This window comes from Acipenser ruthenus, chromosome 2 (genome assembly GCF_902713425.1).
Source record: "Acipenser ruthenus chromosome 2, fAciRut3.2 maternal haplotype, whole genome shotgun sequence".
NCBI classification, from domain to species: Eukaryota; Metazoa; Chordata; class Actinopteri; order Acipenseriformes; family Acipenseridae; genus Acipenser; species Acipenser ruthenus.
The window spans coordinates 117,294,001-117,315,652 of NC_081190.1; the positions used below are offsets into that span (position 1 = coordinate 117,294,001).

Sequence of the window (21,652 nt, forward strand, 5' to 3'; positions counted from 1 at the left end):
AGGGGGCACGTGGCAGTAGTTGATTTCAACAGTAAGCCAGAGACATCAGCAATGGAGAGAGGAGAGAGAGGAGAGGGCAGGAGGGGCAACCGGAGGAGCGTCAAGGTGGTCAAGTAGTAAACTGGGTTTGTGGTGGGACAGCGTAGAATAGATGTTGTCAATTTTGTTCCAAAAGAAAGAGGAGAAATCATGACAGGTAAGACGAGGAGGAATGGGAGATGGATCTATCGGTGGCTGGATGTAGGATTTGGTCAATGGTCTTAACCCTTTGCAGTCCATTTATTAAGTGCGTGTCAGGCGCATCAGGTCCAATTTATTTTCACACGCGCAGTTAATTTAGACGCGCTGTTTAAAAGTATTTTTTTTCCACAGTCAAACGGGTTTAAAAGGCCCTGCATCTCCAGCCCCGCCCCACCCTTTTGTTCGCTATAGCTTTCACATATGCTAAGAAATAAATAATAATAATAATAATAATAATAATAATAATAATAATAATAATAATAATAATAATAATATTATTAATAGTCGTACATTACCGATCGATCATCTCCTGATCACTCGTTTTATCACCTCAATAATGCGATCCAAGTCATTATTTTATTACTATAACATCTCAAAAAAGCTCTGCAAATGTCCGTGTTATTCTCTGTGCGCTGATTCAGTAACAGGCAGCTTGTTTCCTTATGGCCGCCCCTATCTGATGCCAGGGGCAAGTATGACTATTCATGAGATACGTCCTTTTTTTTTTTTTCGGCTTGTCGCGGCTCCTGTCGCTCCCACTCAGCCATTGAATGGTTTTCTCTGCTTTTTCCGGCGAAAAAACGACTAGAAACCAGTTTTTTGTGTTTTTTTGACAGTGTCGGACAGGATCCGACATTGGACCGGATAGGAATAGTTGCAATGTCGGACCAGGTCCGACATAGGACCACAAAGGGTTAAAGAGAACATTAGGTTTACCGCGTCCCATAGTTATGATTTCAGAGAAGTACTTCACCCTGGCAGCGGTGAGTGCATGCCTGTAGTTACGGAGATGGTCAGTCCAGATCTCTCTGTGAACCGTTAGTCCAGACGACCTCCACTTGCACTCAAGCTTGCGGCAGGCTGACTTAAGCAGTCGAAGATCGAGGATGTAAGCGGGGCAACACTGTCGATGACGTGAGCAAGGGTGGTGTTGTAGAGGGTCACCGCATCGTCAACTGAGGACGGAAGCGTACCAGTCAGAAAGGATGAAGAGACACATTCTGAGTTTCAGAGGATTCAGCAGATTCTTGGGACGGAAGGAGATAACAGAATCAGTAGCGGAGGAAGGAGCAGGGAGATTAATATTAGCAGCGATTAAGAAATGGTCAGAGAGAGATATATCTGAGACTGAGAGATTGGAGATATCAAGGCCCCTGGTGATGAGCAGATCCAGGGTGTGTCCTCGGGTGTGAGTGGGGACGTTGACAGATTGAGAGAGCCCAAGACAGTCCAGACGCGTGTTGAAGTCGGTCACTAGGGGGAGGAAGGCAAGTCAAATGAATGTTGAAGTCACCTAGGAGTAGGATTGTGTCAGTAGAAGTGCAGATGAGGGACAGGATCAAGATTGGTATCAGTTATGAGTTTGCTGAGAAGCTGAGATTTGTTAATCAGAGAGCGACAATTGAAAAAGGAGATTTTCAAAGTTTGCGGCAGGCAGCGTAGGGGGAGGAGGAGTGCAGCAGGTATTTCCCAGTGTTCATTCTGGGAGTGGAGAAAGAGTGAGCCCACTTTGTCTGGATCTCCTAGACAACAGGTGTCAGAGTGGGAATGAGGCCTCTAGGGAGGGGATTTGGAAAAGGTCCTTGCTCTGACTGCCACAGCTCAGACTGCCACAGCTCAGACTGCCACAGCTCAGACTGCCACAGCTCAGAACAGTTCAGACTGCCACAGCTCAGACTGCCACAGCTCAGACTGCCACAGCTCAGACTGCCACAGCTCAGACCAGCTCAGACTGCCACAGCTCAGACCAGCTCAGACTGCCACAGCTCAGACCAGCTCAGACTGCCACAGCTCAGAACAGCTTAGACTGCCACACTCTCAAAAAGAGTGACATATTAGATGCTTAAGGATTTTTAGCGATGGGCATTTATTAGCGTTTCAATTGTCTAACTCAAGGGCAAAATGTGTTTTAACCATAATTGTTTTAAGTATTAACGCTGTCAAATTTGTAAAGGCACTGGATCGCCCAGACTGCTTATTAGCTGGGATCCGACATCGTCTGTAACCACTCGATCCATTTTGAAGCATTTAACCCTTTGCGGTCCCATGTCGGACCTGGTCCGACATTGCAATTATTCCTATTCGGTCCAATGTCGGACTCTGTCTGACATCATCAAAAAGACGCAAAAAACAGGTTTTTAGTCGTTTTTTCTCCGGAAAAAGCTGAGAAAACCATTCAATGGCCGAGTGGGATCGACAGGAGCCGAGACAAGCCGAAATTTTTTTTTTAAAAAAGGGGCGTATCTCATGAATAGTCATACTTGCCTCTGGGATCAGATAGGGGCAGCCATAAGGAAACAAGCTGCCTGTGACTGCATCAGCGCTCAGAGAATATCACAGACATTTGCAGAGCTTTTTTCAGATGTTATAGTAATAAAATAATTACTTGGATCGCATTATTGAGGCGTTTGGTGATAAAACGAGTGATCAGGAGATGATTGATCGGTATGTACGACTATTATTACTATTTATTTCTTAGCATATGTGAAAGCTATAGCAAACGAAAGGGTGGGGCGGGGCTGGAGATGCCTAGTGAGTGCTTTGTTGATATGCATGGACTTTTAAACCCGTTTGACTGTGTAAAAAAAATACTTTTAAACAGCGCGTCTAAAATTAACTGCGCGTGTGAAAATAAATTGGACCTGATGCGCCTGACACGCACTTAATAAATGGACTGCAGAGGGTTAATAAACCGAAGGAGAACTAATAATGCTCTGAATCATTGAAATTTCAAATTGAATGGGTCTGTGTGATTATTCTTGATTAAAGGTTGTCTAAAGGCATCACACTGTAATCCGGTACACAAACTATGCACTTCAGGGTTTGAACCATCAATATATCTCCCCGTTAGTGTCCCCCGGGTTCTCTGATCAAGAACCAAAAGTAGTGCTCGAAGTGACCGCTTCTTCATTACTGCATGAGAACGAGAAGCCTTCCTTCAGGAGTGCTCTCAGATTAGCACAGCATTGTGCTTCTTCATTACTGCAAGAGAACGAGAAGCCTTCCTTCAGGAGTGCTCTCAGATTAGCACAGCATTGTGCTTCTTCATTACTGTATGAGAATGAGAAGCCTTCCTTCAGGAGCGCTCTTAGATTAGCACAGCATTGTGCTTCTTCATTACTGCATGAGAACGAGAAGCCTTCCTTCAAGAGCGCTCTCAGATTAGTACAGCATTGGAATCTCAAAATTCATAAAACATGCCTGGCTCCTGAAGACCACACTGCCACCCTCACAGCCCTAGTCTCCAGTTTATTGTCTTGACCGCATATTAATAATATGTTTTATATTGATAACAAATACAAATATAAATAGGGCTTATAATACAAAAAAAAATGTTGTTTACAGAAATACAGAAAGGAATCATTCTGACTAAGCGAATGTCTGCTTTTAAAACAACAGACCACTGAACAGCAAGTAATTCACAAACCAATATTCCCTTTTGTTTAAATCTTAATATTCCCTTTCCTTTAAATATTCCTTACCTTTCTGTGCCTTTCCCTGTCTTTGCACTTTTCTCGAACCCAGTCAATTGTGTGGAAATCATCGTAGGTACCGACTCCTGGAATGGGCTCATCTAGAAGGTCCAGTAAATGTGTTGAACTGCTTATGTTTCCCCCATTTGTCATTGTATAATTATTCCCTGAAAGACAAAAAAAACGAGTTTACATTATATATGAATGCAATAAGGACCAGCAGGGTGTCCGCATACGCCGAATATACGGATGCCTCGGGGTGTTGTGAGGCTTGAGACGAAGTCGATGTATACGGACGCCCTGAAGGGCCTTACTGCATTTACAATCCAGGTAAAACAGCGGATTTGAAGAAATAAATCATGTTTAGAGCAAAAAATGATTTTTTATTTTATTAAAATACCCTTACGCCAATAAAGTATTCCCATTTATAACTAAGTTAAGCGGAATAAATTAATTGAAACATGGAAAAGAAAGTACTTTTTAATATTTTGCACATTGCCATTGAAAAGATACACTAGTGGGTGGAGTTGAGACGGCACTTTTTTTCTGTCACTCAGTGGACACACTGTTTGAGCAGAACATACGAGGAATAAAAATAAATGACGTCTCGGATTTCAGTAATTTGTTCAAGATCTGTGTCAGAGAGGGGTGGATAATGTGCAGAAGCGTCTTTGTGTTTTTCTTCAGCGTTTACAAACCGCTAAAAATACATTATTTGAAGTGACAGTCAAGATGAGTGAATATAAAAACTGCGATTTTTTGTGTATTTTTTTCTGTTTTGCTACCTTCCAGTTCATTTAATTGTTCATCCAAATCAGCATGTCTACTTACTATTGGATTTTTTTGCTGGTAATTGGTCACTCAGTTTTATAGCTTTACTGTACATCTGTAACAAGATGTAAACAAGATGGCTACCATTACTTTAAATTCTGTGAGGCAGCGCAGTGATTTCTAACAATGTGATGAGGCTTCAACTGTCCGTATCCACCCAATATACGGACACCTGGAACCTTGCTTGACCAATCACATTGCTTGTTTCACATTCCATTGCCAGCCCTGGATTACAAATACACACAGACACAGACAAAAGTATTTGGGCAATTAAAAAAACCACAAAGAAAGTGATTTCTATCATTTCTAATTGTTCTATTGAAAGTTATAAATTAAAATAGAGATTCAGCTTTATAATAAAACTGATTATTACATAACATGCATACAATGAAAAATAACATGCAAAAACTAATTTAATACTTTGAGAAAAGTATTTAGGCAATTTGAGATTAGAGGCATTAAATCTTCATTCAACATCCATTAACATTTTACATGTACCTCTAAAGGAATAGTCTACTGCATTATCTGCAAGAAATGCAACAAATGATATATTGGGGAAACTAAAAAGCGTTTAGCAGACCGGTTTGTTGAACACTGCTGAAGACATCACAGTCTGTGTGATCAATCAGTGCTATGGAACAAATGTTACTCAGAAACAAAAGGAACGAGAGTTTATCTTCAAACTGGGAACTTTGGAACCTCTGGGAATGAATATTCTATTCTAATAACCATCCACAGAATTTTTTGTATAATTACAAATCTTGAACAATAAATAACAAGTTTACTGCGCTGTGTTTACTTTTCTTTTTAAACAGCTGAAGGGCTTTTCTTTATATATATATATATATATATATATATATATATATATATATATATATATATACATACAGTACTGTGCAAAAGTTTTAGGCAGGTGTGAAAAAATGCTATAAGAATGCTTTCAAAAATAGACATGTTAATAGATTATATTTATCAATTAACTAAATGCAAAGTGAGTGAACAGAAGAAAAATCTAAATTAAATCCATATTTGGTGTGACCACCCTTTGCCTTCAAAACAGCATCAATTCTTCTAGGTACACTTGCACAAAGTCAGGGATTTTGTAGGCATAGAGTCAGGTATATGATTAAACAATTATACCAAACAGGTGCTAATGATCATCAATTCAATATGTAGGTTGAAACACAATCATTAACTGAAACAGAAACAGCTGTGTAGGAGGAATAAAACTGGGTGAGGAACAGCCAAACTCGGCTAACAAGGTGAGGTTGCTGAAGACAGTTTACTGTCAGAAGTAATACACCATGGCAAGACTGAGCACAGCAACAAGACACAAGGTACAGACGTGCTCAAATTTGTTGGTACCCTTACAGCTCATTGAAATAATGCTTCATTCCTCCTGAAAAGTGATGAAATTAAAAGCTATTTTATCATGTATACCTGCATGCCTTTGGTATGTCATAGAATAAAGCAAAGAAGCTGTGAAAAGAGATGAATTATTGCTTATTCTACAAAGATATTCTAAAATGGCCTGGACACATTTGTTGGTAACCCTTAGAAAAGATAATAAATAATTGGATTATAGTGATATTTCAAACTAATTAGTTTATTTAATTAGTATCACACATGTCTCCAATCTTGTAATCAGTCATTCAGCCTATTTAAATGGAGAAAAGTAGTCAATGTGCTGTTTGGTATCATTGTGTGCACCACACTGAACATGGACCAGAGAAAGCAAAGGAGAGAGTTGTCTGAGGAGATCAGAAAGAAAATAATAGACAAGCATGGTACAGGTAAAGGCTACAAGACCATCTCCAAGCAGCTTGATGTTCCTGTGACAATAGTTGCAAATATTATTAAGAAGTTTAAGGTCCATGGAACTGTAGCCAACCTCCCTGGGCGCGGCCGCAAGAGGAAAATCGACCCCAGATTGAACAGAAGGATAGTGCGAATGGTAGAAAAAGAACCAAGGATAACTGCCAAAGAGATACAAGCTGAACTCCAAGGTGAAGGTACGTCAGTTTCTGATCGCACCATCCGTCGCTTTTTGAGCGAAAGTGGGCTCCATGGAAGAAGACCCAGGAGGACTCCACTTTTGAAAGAAAAACATAAAAAAGCCAGACTGGAATTTGCTAAAATGCATATTGACAAGCCACAATCCTTCTGGGAGAATGTCCTTTGGACAGATGAGTCAAAACTGGAGCTTTTTGGCAAGTCACATCAGCTCTATGTTCACAGACGAAAAAATGAAGCTTTCAAAGAAAAGAACACCATACCTACAGTGAAACATGGAGGAGGCTCGGTTATGTTTTGGGGCTGCTTTGCTGCGCCTGGCACAGGGTGCCTTGAATCTGTGCAGGGCACAATGAAATCTCAAGACTATCAAGGCATTCTGGAGCGAAACGTACCGCCCAGTGTCAGAAAGCTCTGTCTCAGTCGCAGGTCATGGGTCCTCCAACAGGATAATGACCCAAAACACACAGCTAAAAGCACCCAAGAATGGATAAGAACAAAACATTGATCCTGATCTGAATCCTATCGAACATCTATGGAAAGAGCTGAAACTTGCAGTCTGGAGAAGGCACCCATCAAACGTGAGACAGCTGGAGCAGTTTGCTCAGGAAGAGTGGGCCAAACTACCTGTTAACAAGTGCAGAAGTCTCATTGAGAGCTACAGAAAACATTTGATAGCAGTGATTGCCTCTAAAGGTTGTGCAACAAAATATTAGGTTAGCGGTCCCATCATTTTTGTCCATGCCATTTTCATTTGTTTTATTATTTACAATATTATGTTGAATAAAAAATAAAAAGCAAAGTCTGATTTCTATTAAATATGGAATAAACAATTATTATTATTTATTTCTTAGCAGACGCCCTTATCCAGGGCGACTTACAATCGTAAGCAAATACATTTCAAGTGTTACAATACAAGCAATACAATAAGAGCAAGAAATACAATAACTTTTGTTCAAGTGTGACAAACCACAATTCAATAATACAGCAGATAATAGTGATAGTTACATCAGGATATGATTAAACACAAAATACTACAGGTTAAATACTTGGCAGATTACAGTATTCTGAAGTACACGATTAAATGCAGTAAGATAGGGGGCAGATAAGAGCAAAATAAAGCACATTTAAATGAAGGGTGATAGTGTCCCAGGATACAAACAGAGGAGTTCTACAGGTGCTGTTTGAAGAGGTGAGTCTTAAGGAGGCGCCGGACTGGGCACTGGGCAGTCCTGACATCTGTAGGAAGGTCATTCCACCACTGTGGAGCGGGCTCTGGAGGCAGGGGAGCATAGCGGAGGTAGAGCCAGTCTTCTAGTGGAGGCGGAGCGGAGAGGTCGAGTGGGGGTGTAGGGAGAGATGAAGGTCTGGAGGTAGCTGGGTGCAGTCTGGTCAAGGCATCTGTAGGCTAGTACAAGAGTCTTGAACTGGATGCGAGCGGTGATCGGGAGCCAGTGGAGCGAGCGGAGTAGTGGAGTAGCATGGGCGAAGCGAGGCAGAGAGAACACCAGGCGGGCAGCAGAGTTCTGGATGAGCTGGAGCGGACGAGTGGCGGACGCAGGGAGGCCAGCCAGGAGGGAGTTGCAGTAGTCTAGGCGGGAGAGTACCATGGCCTGGACCAGGAGCTGGGTAGCATAGTTGGTGAGGAAGGGTCGGATTCTTCGGATGTTGCTCAGGAAGAAATCGGCAAGTGCGTGCCAGAGTGGAGATGTGCTGGGAATAAGAGAGGCAGGGGTCCAGGGTGACTCCAAGGTTCTTCGCGGAGGAAGAGGGAGAGAGTGTGGCAGATTCCAGAGGAACAGAGATAGAGAGATCAGAGGAGGGGGAGGAGGAGGGAAAGAAAAGGAGGTCAGATTTAGAGAGGTTGAGTTTGAGGTGTTGCAAGTGCATCCAGGAGGAAATAGCAGACAGACAGGTAGAGATACGGGAGGAGATGGTGGAGTCAGAGGTGGGGAAGGAAAGGAAAATCTGAGCATCATCAGCATAGAAATGGTATGAGAAACCATAGGATGCGATGAGGGGGCCCAGGGAGCGGGTGTAGAGAGAGAACAGGAGAGGACCCAAGACTGACCCTTGGGGGACTCCAGTTAAGTGAGGGTGAGGTGTGGAGGTTGCTCCACGCCAGGTTACCTGGTAAGTGCGGTTGGAGAGGTAGGAGGAGAACCAGGCCAGAGCAGTGCCAGCGATCCCCAGGTCAGCAAGAGATGATAGTAGAATAGAGTGATCAACAGTGTCAAAGGCAGCAGAGAGGTCGAGGAGAATTAGGACAGAGGAGAGAGAGGCAGCTCGGGCACACTTAAGTGAGTTGGTGACAGACAGGAGGGCGGTTTCAGTGGAGTGAGCAGAGCGGAAGCCAGATTGGAGAGGGTCAAGCAGAGATTGGTTGGACAGGAAAGCAGAGAGCTGGCGGTGTACAGTCCGCTCGAGGGTTTTGGAGAGGAAGGGTAGGAGGTAGACAGGACGGTAGCTCTGGAGGGAGGTGGGGTCGAGGGTAGGTTTTTTGAGGAGGGGAGTGATAGAGGCTTTTTTGAAGACAGAGGGAAAGATACCAGAAAGTAGAGAGGTGTTGAGAAGGGAGGAGATGAAGGGGAGTAGAGCAGGAGCAGCAGCTTGAAAGAGGTGAGTGGGGAGGGGGTCCAAAGCACACGTGGTGGGTTCGTGACCCTGGAGCAGGAAGGAGAGGTCAGAGTCTGAGATGGGTAAGAAGGTGGAGAAGGAGGGCGAGTTAGTAGGGGATGTAGTGGGTGTAGGGGTTGGAGCAGGAGGGGGTGCGGGGGAGGGAGAGGTGTTAAAGAGTTTGCGGATATCTGAGATTTTAGAAGAGAAGAAGGAGGCAAAGTCATCAGGGGAGATAGAGGAGGGAGGAGGAGGGGGGAGGGTTTAGTAGGGAGGAGAAGGTAGAGAATAGTTTACGTGGGTTGTTAGTGGAGGCTTGGATTACAGATTGGAAATAAGCACATTTAGCAGAGGAGAGAGTAGAGGAGAAGGAGGAGAGGAGAGTGCGGTAAAGGTCTAGGGCAGCAGGGAGTTTGGTTCTCTTCCATTTCTTTTCAGCAGATCGCAGTGTGATTCTTGCCGAGCGGAGCACAGAGGAGAGCCAGGGATGGGGAGGGGAGGGGCGAGCAGGTCGGGAGGTGAGGGGACAGAGGGAGTCGAGGGAGGAGGTGAGTGAGGAGAAGAGGGTGGAGGTAGCAGAGTCTACGGAAATTTGTGAAAAGTCGATAGGAGGGAGGTGAGAGAGAGCAGTGGAGGCAAGGACAGAGGGGGAGAGAGATCGGAGGTTACGGCGAGAGGTGACAGTGGGGGTAGGAGGAGCAGGGAGAGGGGGGAAGAGACAGAGAAAAAGAGATGAAATAGTGATCAGAGAGGTCCAGGGGGGTGACAGAGAGGGTGGAGGGGCAGCAGGCCCTGGAGAAGGTGAGGTCCAGTTGACGGCCAGCTTTGTGGGTAGGAGGGGATGGAGAGAGACAGAAGTCGAAGGAGTGAAGGAGAGGGAGGAATCCAGCAGAGTGGCTGGGGTTGGAGAGATGGATGTTGAAGTCACCCAACAAGACAGTCGGGGTAGACAGAGAGGGAGGGAGGAGAGTAGATAGTCGAGTGGATGCCAATTACTTTAGTCAGTTTCAAGTTATTTCAGAGAAAATTGTGCATTCATCGTTTTTTGTGGAGGAGTACCAACAAATTTGAGCACGTCTGTATATATTATATACACACACACACACAGTGCCTTGCAAAAGTATTCAGACCCCTGACCAATTCTCTCATATTACTGAATTACAAATGGTACATTGAAATTTCGTTCTGTTTGATATTTTATTTTAAAAACACTGAAACTCAAAATCAATTATTGTAAAGTGACATTGGTTTTATGTTGGGAAATATTTTTAAGAAAAATAAAAAACTGAAATATCTTGCTTGCATAAGTATTCAACCCCTGTGCTGTGGAAGCTCCCAGTTTACACCAATGAAAGAAATTGCCCTAACGAGGACACACCTTACCATTGGCTGCCACCTGTGAACCATTAAAGTTGCTGTCACATTTTCTGGATAAAAACCCCACTGTTGAAGGACCATTGGTCAGGCTGTGAATCTGAAGGAAAATGAAGACCAAAGAGCATTCTACTGAAGTTAGAGATAAAGTAATACAAATGCATAGATTAGGGAAAGGGTACAAAATAATATCCAAGTGTTTGGATATCCCAGTGAGCACAGTTGGATCAATAATCAGGAAGTGGAAGCTGCATCACACCACCCAGGCACTGCCAAGAAAAGGCTGTCCCTCAAAACTCAGCGCTCAAACAAGGAGACTTGTGAGAGAAGCCACAGAGAGGCCAACAATCACTTTGAAGGAGCTACAGAGTTCAGTGGCTGGGAGTGGAGTAATGGTGCACCAGTCAACCATATCAAGAGCTCTGCATAACACTGGCCTGTATGGGAGGGTGGCAAGAAAGAAGCCGTTACTCAAAAAGTACCATCTGAAAGCACGTCTGGAGTTTGCCAGGAAGCATGAGAGTGACCCAGCTGCGATGTGGGAAAAGGTTTTGTGGTCAGATGAGACCAAGATAGAGCTTTTTGGCCAAAACTCAAAGCGCTATGTGTAGCGCAAACCTAACACTACCCATGCCTCAAGACACACCATCCCTACAGTGAAGTATGGTGGTGGCAGCATCATGCTGTGGGGATGCTTCTCATCAGCAGGGACTGGGCATCTTGTTAAAATTGAAGGAAGAATGGATGCAGCAAAATACAGGGAAATACTGCAACAGAATCTGCTTCAGTCCGCTAAAAAACTGAAGCTTGGGAGGAAATTCACCTTTCAGCAGGACAATGATCCCAAGCACAAGGCCAAAGCAACATTGGAGGGGCTCAAGAACAAAAAGGTGAATGTCCTACAGTGGCCCAGTCAAAGTCCTGATCTCAATCCCATTGAGAATTTGTGGCACTATTTGAAGATTGCGGTCCACAAGCGTCGTCCAACCAACCTGAACAACCTGGAGCAAATCTGCCAAGAAGAATGGGCCAAAATCACTCCGACACTGTGTGCAAAGCTGGTACATACTTACCCCAAAAGACTTAAAGCTGTTATTGCAGCGAAAGGTGGTTCTAAAAAGATTAATGTGTGGGGGTTGAATACTTATGCAAGCAAGATATTTCAGTTTTTTATTTTTCATAAAAATATTTCCCAACATAAAACCAATGTCACCTTACAATAATGAATTCTGAGTTTCAGTGTTTTAAAATAAAATATCAAACAGAACGAAATTTCAATGTACCATTTGTAATTCAGTAATATGAGAGAATTGGTCAGGGGTCTGAATACTTTTGCAATGCACTGTGTATGTGTGTGTGTGTATATTTATATATATACATACACACACATACATACATAAATAAATAAATAAAGATAGAGAGGTCAGCACGGGTACCCAACAGGTTTTAAATTACCCGACCCGGGTCTCTTTTTATTACCTGGGTTTCGATTTATTAATTTGAGAATTTAAAGAAAGTAGAAAACATTACAATGCAGTTGTAAGCATGGGTCTCTGGCCGGCGTAACAAGACAACGTTAAAACAAGCTTTGCATTCAGCCTTTTCTTAGGATATCAAGGTTTTAAAGAAAACAACAACACACAGCGGCAAGTACAGCTCAATAATAAGAACTGCGGTGACTATTCTTCTCAGGAAAGAAAACAACATAACATCCTTTATATCGGTGATAACTCTTAATTATCCATTAATAATAATAACCGTGTGGCTTCCAATACAAAATGCTTTATCTACAGTTATTGCGCAGATATAGTTTCTTACCAAAAAGATCAAATAAGTAGCCTTTATCTAGAAATAAATAAACAAATAAATAAATAACAATAATTTATTTTATATAGCGCCTTTCATGTGCATCTCAAAGCGCTGAACAATAAAAAAAAACAAAGAAAACCACAACACACAACAATCAAACCTAACAATTTGTTCATACAATAAAAGCCATTGAATAACAATGTGTTTTCAACTTCGATTTCAAAGTGGTTACAGAGTCACTCTCCCTTATGACCTTCAGGAGCTCGTTCCACAGCCTTGGGGCTCGACTTTAAACAAGATCCTGACTGCAGCAGAGTACCAAATCGGATGCGAGATAATCCTGTTCAGGTGGACTAACTTAGTACTATGAGGTATAAGATTAACGTAGTACTATGAAGTATAAGACTAACGTAGTACTATGAAGTATAAGACTAACTTAGTACTATGAAGTATAAGACTAACGTAGTACTATGAAGTATAAGACTAACGTAGTACTATGAAGTATAAGACTAACGTAGTACTATGAAGTATAAGACTAACGTAGTACTATGAAGTATAAGACTAACGTAGTACTATGAAGTATAAGACTAACGTAGTACTATGAAGTATAAGACTAACGTAGTACTATGAAGTATAAGACTAACGTAGTACTATGAAGTATAAGACTAACGTAGTACTATGAAGTATAAGACTAACGTAGTACTATGAAGTATAAGACTAACGTAGTACTATGAGGTATAAGACTAACTTAGTACGCTTGCTCATCCTATGTTTGTACAGCACATTTTAACACGAAGACAGTGCCATTATTCTCTGAAATGACATCTCAAAACTACTGAAGAGAAAAAAAGTGAAGCCTTTTGAACCTCAGTCTGAACCCTTTGAAGTGTTTGGTCGCAGAAATCCTTAATAAAATTGACACTTGCACTATGTAATGATATAATGTACCTTAATTTATTGTTGATACACTATATTAAGCAATTCTTCATTTTCTTAGGTAGACAGCGAGTGTATCCGGTAGTTTAAATAAACTATTACAGCAATGTGGCACTGTGGCAGGATGACAGAGGTTTGAGGCTCAGAGACAGTGGAAGTGGCAAAATAATAATCTTTATTAAACAAAAATAATCAAATAAACAGGCACAAGGGCCAACAAAAAGGTTCAAACAAAATACAGAAATGTAGGCTGGGCATTAGCCTTCACTACAGTTTATTTTCTCCAAAACTAAACAGCACAGCACACCAACAAACAACCTCACCCAAAAACTCCTCTCCCTAACAAAGGGTTTCAGCTGTCTTTTATAGTCTGTGGCTGGAGCCCAATTAACTAATAATTAACAATTAAACACTTAAGGCTCCAGCCACATTCTCACATGCATTTTTACAGGGAGGAATTTAACCCCCTCCCTGCCAATCCAAAACAAACCAAGAATCACAAAAACCATAATAAAAATACAACAATAACAAAACACAAATTATAGGGGCGAGCTGGCACCCCATCACAGGCACCCTTTTCCTTTTTGTCTAATTTATTAAGTGTTCTGAAGAGATTGGTTTATTTTTTCATATCATTCAATATTGTACAAACTTTAATAAAGTGTATTTAAATAATAAAAAGCATGCATGTCTGATGTATTCAATTTAACCTGAAATGTCAGTGTAATGTGTGGAGTAGTGGTTAGGGCACTGGACTCTTGACCGGAGGGTTGTGGGTTCAATCCCCAGTGGGCGACACTGCTGTTGTACCCTTGAGCAAGGTACTTTACCTAGATTGCTCCAGTAAAAACCCAACTGTATAAATGGGCAACTGTATGTAAAAAAATAATGTGATAACTGTGAAATAATGTATAATGTGATATCTTGTAACAATTGTAAGTCGCCCTGGATAAGGGCGTCTGCTAAGAAATAAATAATAATAATAATGTGTATGTTCAATATCTTCACTGTATTTTTTTAATTGTTTTTATCAAATGCTAGTAATGACAATGTACATGTAAATGTCCGAGTTTGTCTTTACACTTTAAATTGTGAATTTCCATCCGCACTTGTAATGGCTTATTATGGATTTGTCCTCATTATAGATCTAACTTGTTTCACTTGTTCAGGTCCGCTAAACCAATTTTCAGGATTAGCTTTTTGGTACACTGCAATCAGGACTAATTTAGTACAGAGCTGCAGGATTTGCTAGACCGCATTTTAGACCACTTGATGCGGACCAAGTCACTTGTACACTGTAATCAACCTCTACGGTCTAGCTGTCTGCAGGAGATGTACCGGGCTTCAAATCAGACTACTACGACTACTAAATAATTACACGAGTACAACTGTGCAAGTACTACTAATATAGGACAACAACAACACTGTTGAATATAAAGGGATGTTCAAGTCCAAGTCCAACAGAGTTGCCGCAGGTCAGGGTGGTAACCTTTTATCAAAAACAAGCCATATATTTATTTGCAGTGTTTTGGATCGTTTCCTAGTCTGGTGTGGACTGCCGTTCGGTGACTTCGCTATGGTGGAACATCAGCACGAGCAGACGTGAAATGAACAAGGCTGAAAGCAGAGGTCCATGTCAGTGCTACAAGTGTCGATTCAACCCATACAGATGATGTTCACCGTCCTATAACACAGTTAAATACGGTTTTGTTATTAATAGACAAGTTAAAAATCCAGCTATACTTGTTTTGTAATCATTACCCACCTTTACTTACCCAGTGAAAAGAGGGAAAAGGTTTAATTGTGGCCGTTTTGAGCGGACTTGGCAGTTGAATGGAATTGGAGAGGTGCCTCTGGTAGGACTGTTTAAAGCAGGAGAATATAGCACAGTAAAAACTGAAAGCAGCTCGCTGATTAACAGGGTTTCTTTGTGATGCGTCGAGGAATACAGAAGGCAAAATATGCGCTCTGATTGGATGAAAGATCCTGAGCAGTCTAGAATAGGAGATTTCATTTCGCAGTTTGAGCAGCCAGACAGAACCCTTATGCATGACAGGATTATCTATAATGAGACTCTCCACACAGTATGAGACTGTACTGAGGCAGGAGAGACACAGGATTATTTATAATGAGACTGTACTGAGGCAGGAGAGACACAGGTTTATTTATAATGAGACTGTACTGAGGAGGGAGAGAGACACAGGATTATTTATAATGAGACTGTACTGAGGAGGGAGAGACACAGGATTATTTATAATGAGACTGTACTGAGGAGGGAGACAGGATTATTTATAATGAGACTGTACTGAGGCAGGAGAGACAGGATTATTTATAATGAGACTGTACTGAGGAGGGAGAGAGACACAGGATTATTTATAATGAGACTGTACTGAGGAGGGAGAGAGACACAGGTTTATTTATAATGAGACTGTACTGAGGAGGGAGACAGGATTATTTATAATGAGACTGTACTGAGGCAGGAGAGACACAGGATTATTTATAATGAGTCTGTACTGAGGAGGGAGAGAGACACAGGATTATTTATAATGACACTGTACTGAGGAGGGAGAGAGACACAGGATTATTTATGACGACACTGTACTGCGGGGGAGAGACACAGGATTATTTATAATGAGACTGTACTGTGGGGGAGAGACACAGGATTATATGTAACAATTCATGTATTATACAATTATTCAGTTCAAATGGAAATGTACGGACAGTACACATTTTGTAAAGTAAGAACCTGCTGCACTGTAACCGTACAAGCATGCTACAAACTTTTATACAAAGCCGATAATCTGCTACGACACATCAAATAAACCTACAAAACCGAGGATCTGTAAAGAGGACGGAAAAATAGAAACTTAATATCAGTGAGGGCCTGATCAGCACATAGGCAGACTAGGCATGTGCCTCGGCCCCAAACGGTTATGTGTTTTGTTTTTGTTTTTACATATAGATTTGACTGGAAAATCTTCACTCGCTGACATTCGAACCGAGGCATGTATCTCAAAATGAAATTGTTGCGACAGGTGTTACGCAGAGTTCTGTAACATTACCTCATGGAATTCTGTATCCCCACATTATTCCATGCTTGTGCAGAACTGCAGATACAGTTTTTAAAAGATCGCTGGACGTGCACACGCGATATTTCTGTGCCCGAGCCCCGTTGTGTTCTCCATTTGAGTTCTGCTGCAGCTTGCAACAAACATTGTTAACAAGACAAAACTAATTGCGTGGCAAAATAAAACGGCACATTTAACACCACTGATTCTCTACAGTACGTTCAGCCTCCTGCATTGCTCAATACACGAAGCCCTTGATTAAAGAAACCTTACACAACTTTATTTTTTCTTTTAAAACACATTTTCATTGTATTACATGTAAATACTGTTTAGAAACATCAACCGTTCGCATCCAGTGATCTTTGAAAAAAATGCAGCTGTGTCGGCGTGGAATCACCAAGTGTACAGACATCTACCATATGTCACCTGAACTTACTTGTATGCCAAAACATTGGCGATTTCTCTGCTCTTGAGAAAAGGGCATCTTCTTTAATGAAGCAAGTCAAAACCCACCCGATCAACAAAAAAACAAGGAAACACTGACGATTTTGTGTGCAGTAAACTGTAACGGATTTGACTGAACAGTATAAGGGCAGGGTTGTGTTTTTTTACTACTTATGTTCCTGGACTATTGTGGAGCTACCGTTAGTGAAAAAAACTGTTTGAACACCCTTCTATATATTACCTTTTTCAACTTCATATGGTGTTCCTTGTTTGTTTGAACTTTTGTCTTTTTATTCAGGAAATCATGAAACGTCATTGTCGAGCTGTGCTACAGGATTTAATGTAGGCTTCAGTTTTTTCTGGTTTTATTCTGAAATGTATTTAGCATATCAGATTCATTCAGTTGTTCATAATAACTTCAAACCAGTGGCACTGGAACCATTTTTAAAGTGGGGGTGTTGAAAGCCATTTAACAAAACTGTAACCCCTGTATATGATGGAAGCCATGCAAAACCAGCGCCCCTAGTTCCAGCGCCTCTGCTTCAAACTGAAAAATCTACCTGTTGTAAAAAGGTGGAGGGCTAATTATAAAGGCTGTAAAGTATATAGAGGTAGGTGTGTGCTGGGGGCCTGCAAGTGTATGCTTGTCTAGGGATGGGTTAATCTGTGTACAGTATGTATTTTAGCTGAATTAAATTATTTATATGAACTGAAGCCATAAACATGAGGAAAGGGAGCCAGTGTTGGCAGCAAATTATACCATGACTTACTTTGCATTAGTACAAGAACTGCCAAGATAAGAGCCTCAGACCCAGAAGAGAATTTAAAAGGAACATACTGTATGACCTCATTACAATCCAACTGGAATAAGGAACACAGCTTGTTAGGCAGTTAAAGCAAAGGGTAAATTATTATTTTACTCTCTATTGTTCCGATATACACTACCTACTGTAGTGCTTTGATGCTTCCTCTGCAGTGGGAGTGAAGGACCAGAACAAACATCAGTGTCGTCCAGTGGTTAAAGAAAAGGGGCTTGTAACCAGGAGGTCCCCGGTTCAAATCCCACCTCAGCCACGGACTCATTGTGTGACCTTGAGCAAGTCACTTCACCTCCTTGTGCTCCGTCTTTCGCGTGAGACGTAATTGTAAGTGACTCTGCAGCTGATGCATAGTTCACACACCCTAGTCTCTGTAAGTCGCCTTGGATAAAGGTGTCTGCTAAATAAACAAGTAATAAAAAAAAAAAAAAAAAAAAAGCCATGACAGTCTTGAAATCAGGTGCATACAACACATGACCAAAACGGTTAACATTTTAATATTCCTGACAAGGAAGAGTTTTGTGGTTACTTTTATGAACCAGAGTATGCAAAAGGGCAAAAATAGATGCTATACAGCGTAATGTTAAAACCCCCACAATGAATACGGGCTCCAAACACTGTGGAGAAAAACCTCCTTCAGCTAGGATGGCTACAAGGGCCTCTCTCTTACTGTTCAAGTAGAAACACATTTTAAATGTAGAAGTCTGAACAAGCCAGAGACAGCTGTGAGCCGAACACAAAGAGGATTAAACTGGGTACCCCGCTTGACAGCACGATTTCCACTTCAATAAAGTAAGTTCTGGTCACCTCGTTACAAAAAGGATATTGCTGATCTAGAAAGAGTGCAAAGAAGAGCAACCAGAATTATCCCGGGTTTAAAAGGCATGTCGTATGCAGACAGGCTAAAAGAATTGAATCTATTCAATCTTGAAGAAAGAAGACTACGCGGCGATCTGATTCAAACATTCAAAATCCTAAAAGGTATTGACAATGTCGACCCAGGGGACTTTTTTGACCTGAAAAAAAGAAACAAGGACCAGGGGTCACAAATGGAGATTAGATAAAGGGGAATTCAGAACAGAAAATAGGAGGCACTTTTTTACACAGAGAATTGCGAGGGTCTGGAACCAACTCCCCAGTAATGTTGTTGAAGCTGACACCCTGGGATCCTTCAAGAAGCTGCTTGATGAGATTCTGGGATCAATAAGCTACTAGCAACCAAACGAGCAAGATGGACTGAATGGCCTCCTCTCGTTTGTAAACTTTCTTATGTTCTTATGCTCTAACACTTGATCAGATTAAATCAGGTGTATTATCAAATTCAGTTCCCCATTTAATACGATTTCCATTGTTATCTTAATAAGAGTCACATTATGGGCAACGCAGTGTTTATAGGTTCTGTTTATTTAGAAAACGTATGTATTACATGTCAACTTAAAAAGGTATTTTTTTATGTTACCTTGTTTATTTTTGCTCAATCATTAAAAGTGTGTGGAGTTCGCAGAAGCTTAACATTAATGACAAGCTGTGCGCGTATCCGCGGAAGATTCAAAATCACGGGAACGCGCTTTGATAAAATGCGCAGGGCATGTGTTGTGCACAACAAACAGGGGGCGCTGAATTTCATGGTGAACTAAATTTGAGAGGTATGACACAGGCCCGGTTTTTGGGATGGAACCGCATAACAGTCTCGCGTTTTGATTGGTCCATGTCTGTCACATGAATACGTCGTCACACGAGTGGAAAAGCGTGCTGGCATTTTTAACATTGTGATCAGATACAGAGAGAGTGTTCTGCTTTTCACAACCTTACCATTAAAATATAATGTGGTATTACACTGTACTGATATTACAAACTATGAGGAATTACTTTATATAAATTATCATGTTATGCACGAATGTAAGAATTGGCTTTCTGTGGTGGTGTACTTTTTTCTTTCAAGTAGCATATATCTATAATCGTTTTTGCGATATATTTTAATATAAAACATATACGCTATTGCAGTTTTGTTACAGGATACATTAGTTTATCTCTAATGTAATCACAGTTTTACATATAGACTGCCCCTGTTTTCATTTACGTCGCAAATTCTGGGCCGCTTTACTTTTCAGATAATGTCCCAAATTCTGGGCCGCTTTGGTTTTTAGATAACGTCCCAAATTCTGGGCTGCTTTGGTTTTTAGATAACGTCCCAAATTCTGGGCAGCCTTGGTTTTTAGATAACATCCCAAATTCTGGGCCGCTTTGCATTTCCGAATTCAGCCCAGTTTTGGGGAATCAGCTGACAGCCGAGTTTCTAAGGCATGCATGCACAGTTTACCATAAACTGGATCGTGAATTCATTTGAGAGTAACCCTTAGTACATTAATCAGAGTTCATGTATTTTTTACTCTCCCCAGAAATCTTTTTTTTTTTTTAATGAAAAAAACAAAAATGTAAATGTTAAAAAACGTATTTCTTATTACATGAAGAAACTACATTGCACTGAAATAGATACATGAAAATTAATTTAAGCAGTCGTTTTCCTTTATTAAAGGCTAATATTAAAACACATTTTTGGGAAGGAACATGGTATTCCGAAAAAAGGACATCTCGTTTTCTTATGTAACGTCCATCAATATATTGTAGTGTTTCAGGTTCTTTTTGGACAGAAATGAGACTGCAACTGTGAGTAGATGAAGGCCGTTTATTTTGACGATAATTAAATAATCACAAAATAAAATCATAAAGTGAGGGAAAGGAGACTGGGAGTCGAAAGTGAAAATAAATGATTGTAGTAATTTTTCTTTTACCCTACCCTTCCCAGTCTTTTCCCCGCCCCTCTTGTGCGCAAAACCTGAACTCCAATTCCCCTCCACACACGTGTACCACCATGCAACCCTGGCACGCACACACCACCATGCAACCCCTGCACGCATACACCCACCATGCAACCCCTGCACGCACACACCACCATGCAACCCCTGCACGCACACACCACCATGCAACCCCTGCACGCATACACCCACCGTAGCAATTCTTTGCAAAATATATTTTCGGGTATTCATCCCCATTCATGTCTATGGCAGTGTTATAAAACACATTTTCAGGCATATCTCTCGAACCCGAGCACGTAGAACCACCATTCAAAGTGATATAGACTCAGGGGAGCACCCCAAACCACCCCCTAAAAAGGTGTGGTGGTTCACCCAAAAACTCATGTCATGACGAAAAAATTCATGGTTCAAATGCCGTCCTGGCATTTGAACCATGAAAATGGTGACTCCTTGTGTGGGGCCCTATGGGGCCCCAACGCAAAAAAAAATTAAGTTCCTAACCCCCACAGAACCAGAGATACGCCCTGTCAAAAATGTCCAAAAACTACCCTTTTCGGGGTCATATCTCCATGACCCCGAGGCCTAGAAACCGGGTTGAACTTCCTAGGGTCATGTCTGGGGGCCCTCTTTCACAGGGAGCCACCCGTTTTCAAATGCTACATTTTCAACAAATTTTCACATTTTCAGCATGATGGCATGTCAAGGTTGCATTTCCAATAGCTTTTGAGCTCCAGGTTGGCAAAAAAAGTCTAAACTGGTGTCCTTTCTAGCTGGGGACACGTCACTTGGAGGGATCGACAGGGGCCCCGAGGTGGACCTCCATACCGATTTTCAAGTCTTGGGGACCCCCGGAACCCGAGATACAGCACCCTGAAAAATGTCTATGGGAAATCCCATTATAAAACCCCTTTGGGGCAACGCCCACCATCTGGCGGTGGGGTGTCGTTTGAACCCGTGGCTGATGTCGTTCTTTAGCTAAGACTCTTGTGCACGCAAAGAATGTCCTTCTGAGTTTGTTGGCCCAGGGGTCGTGGAGATACGGGTACGATAAGAGACCACCCCCTTCCCTATGGCAAATCCCATTATAAAAATACCATCGGGGTAAGGCTCAGCTAATGGCGGTCGTGGGTCTTACGAACTCGAAGGAACCCATTTTCTTTAGCTAAGATTGTTGTGCATCTAAAAAAGAGTACAGAAGCTCCAATTTAAGTCCA

At 41.6% G+C, this 21,652-nt stretch overlaps 1 protein-coding gene across 2 annotated transcripts in view; it reads right to left on the reverse strand.

Annotated features, from left to right (window-relative positions):
• Positions 1-21,652, reverse strand: part of LOC117408827 (H(+)/Cl(-) exchange transporter 3-like) — a 72,395-nt gene that overhangs the window by 27,562 nt on the left and 23,181 nt on the right. For both annotated transcript variants that reach the window (XM_034014165.3, XM_034014166.3), the window contains one exon: positions 3,723-3,880. In XM_034014165.3, coding sequence (XP_033870056.2) covers positions 3,723-3,880 — 158 coding nt within the window. The remainder of the gene's footprint in view (positions 1-3,722; positions 3,881-21,652) is intronic.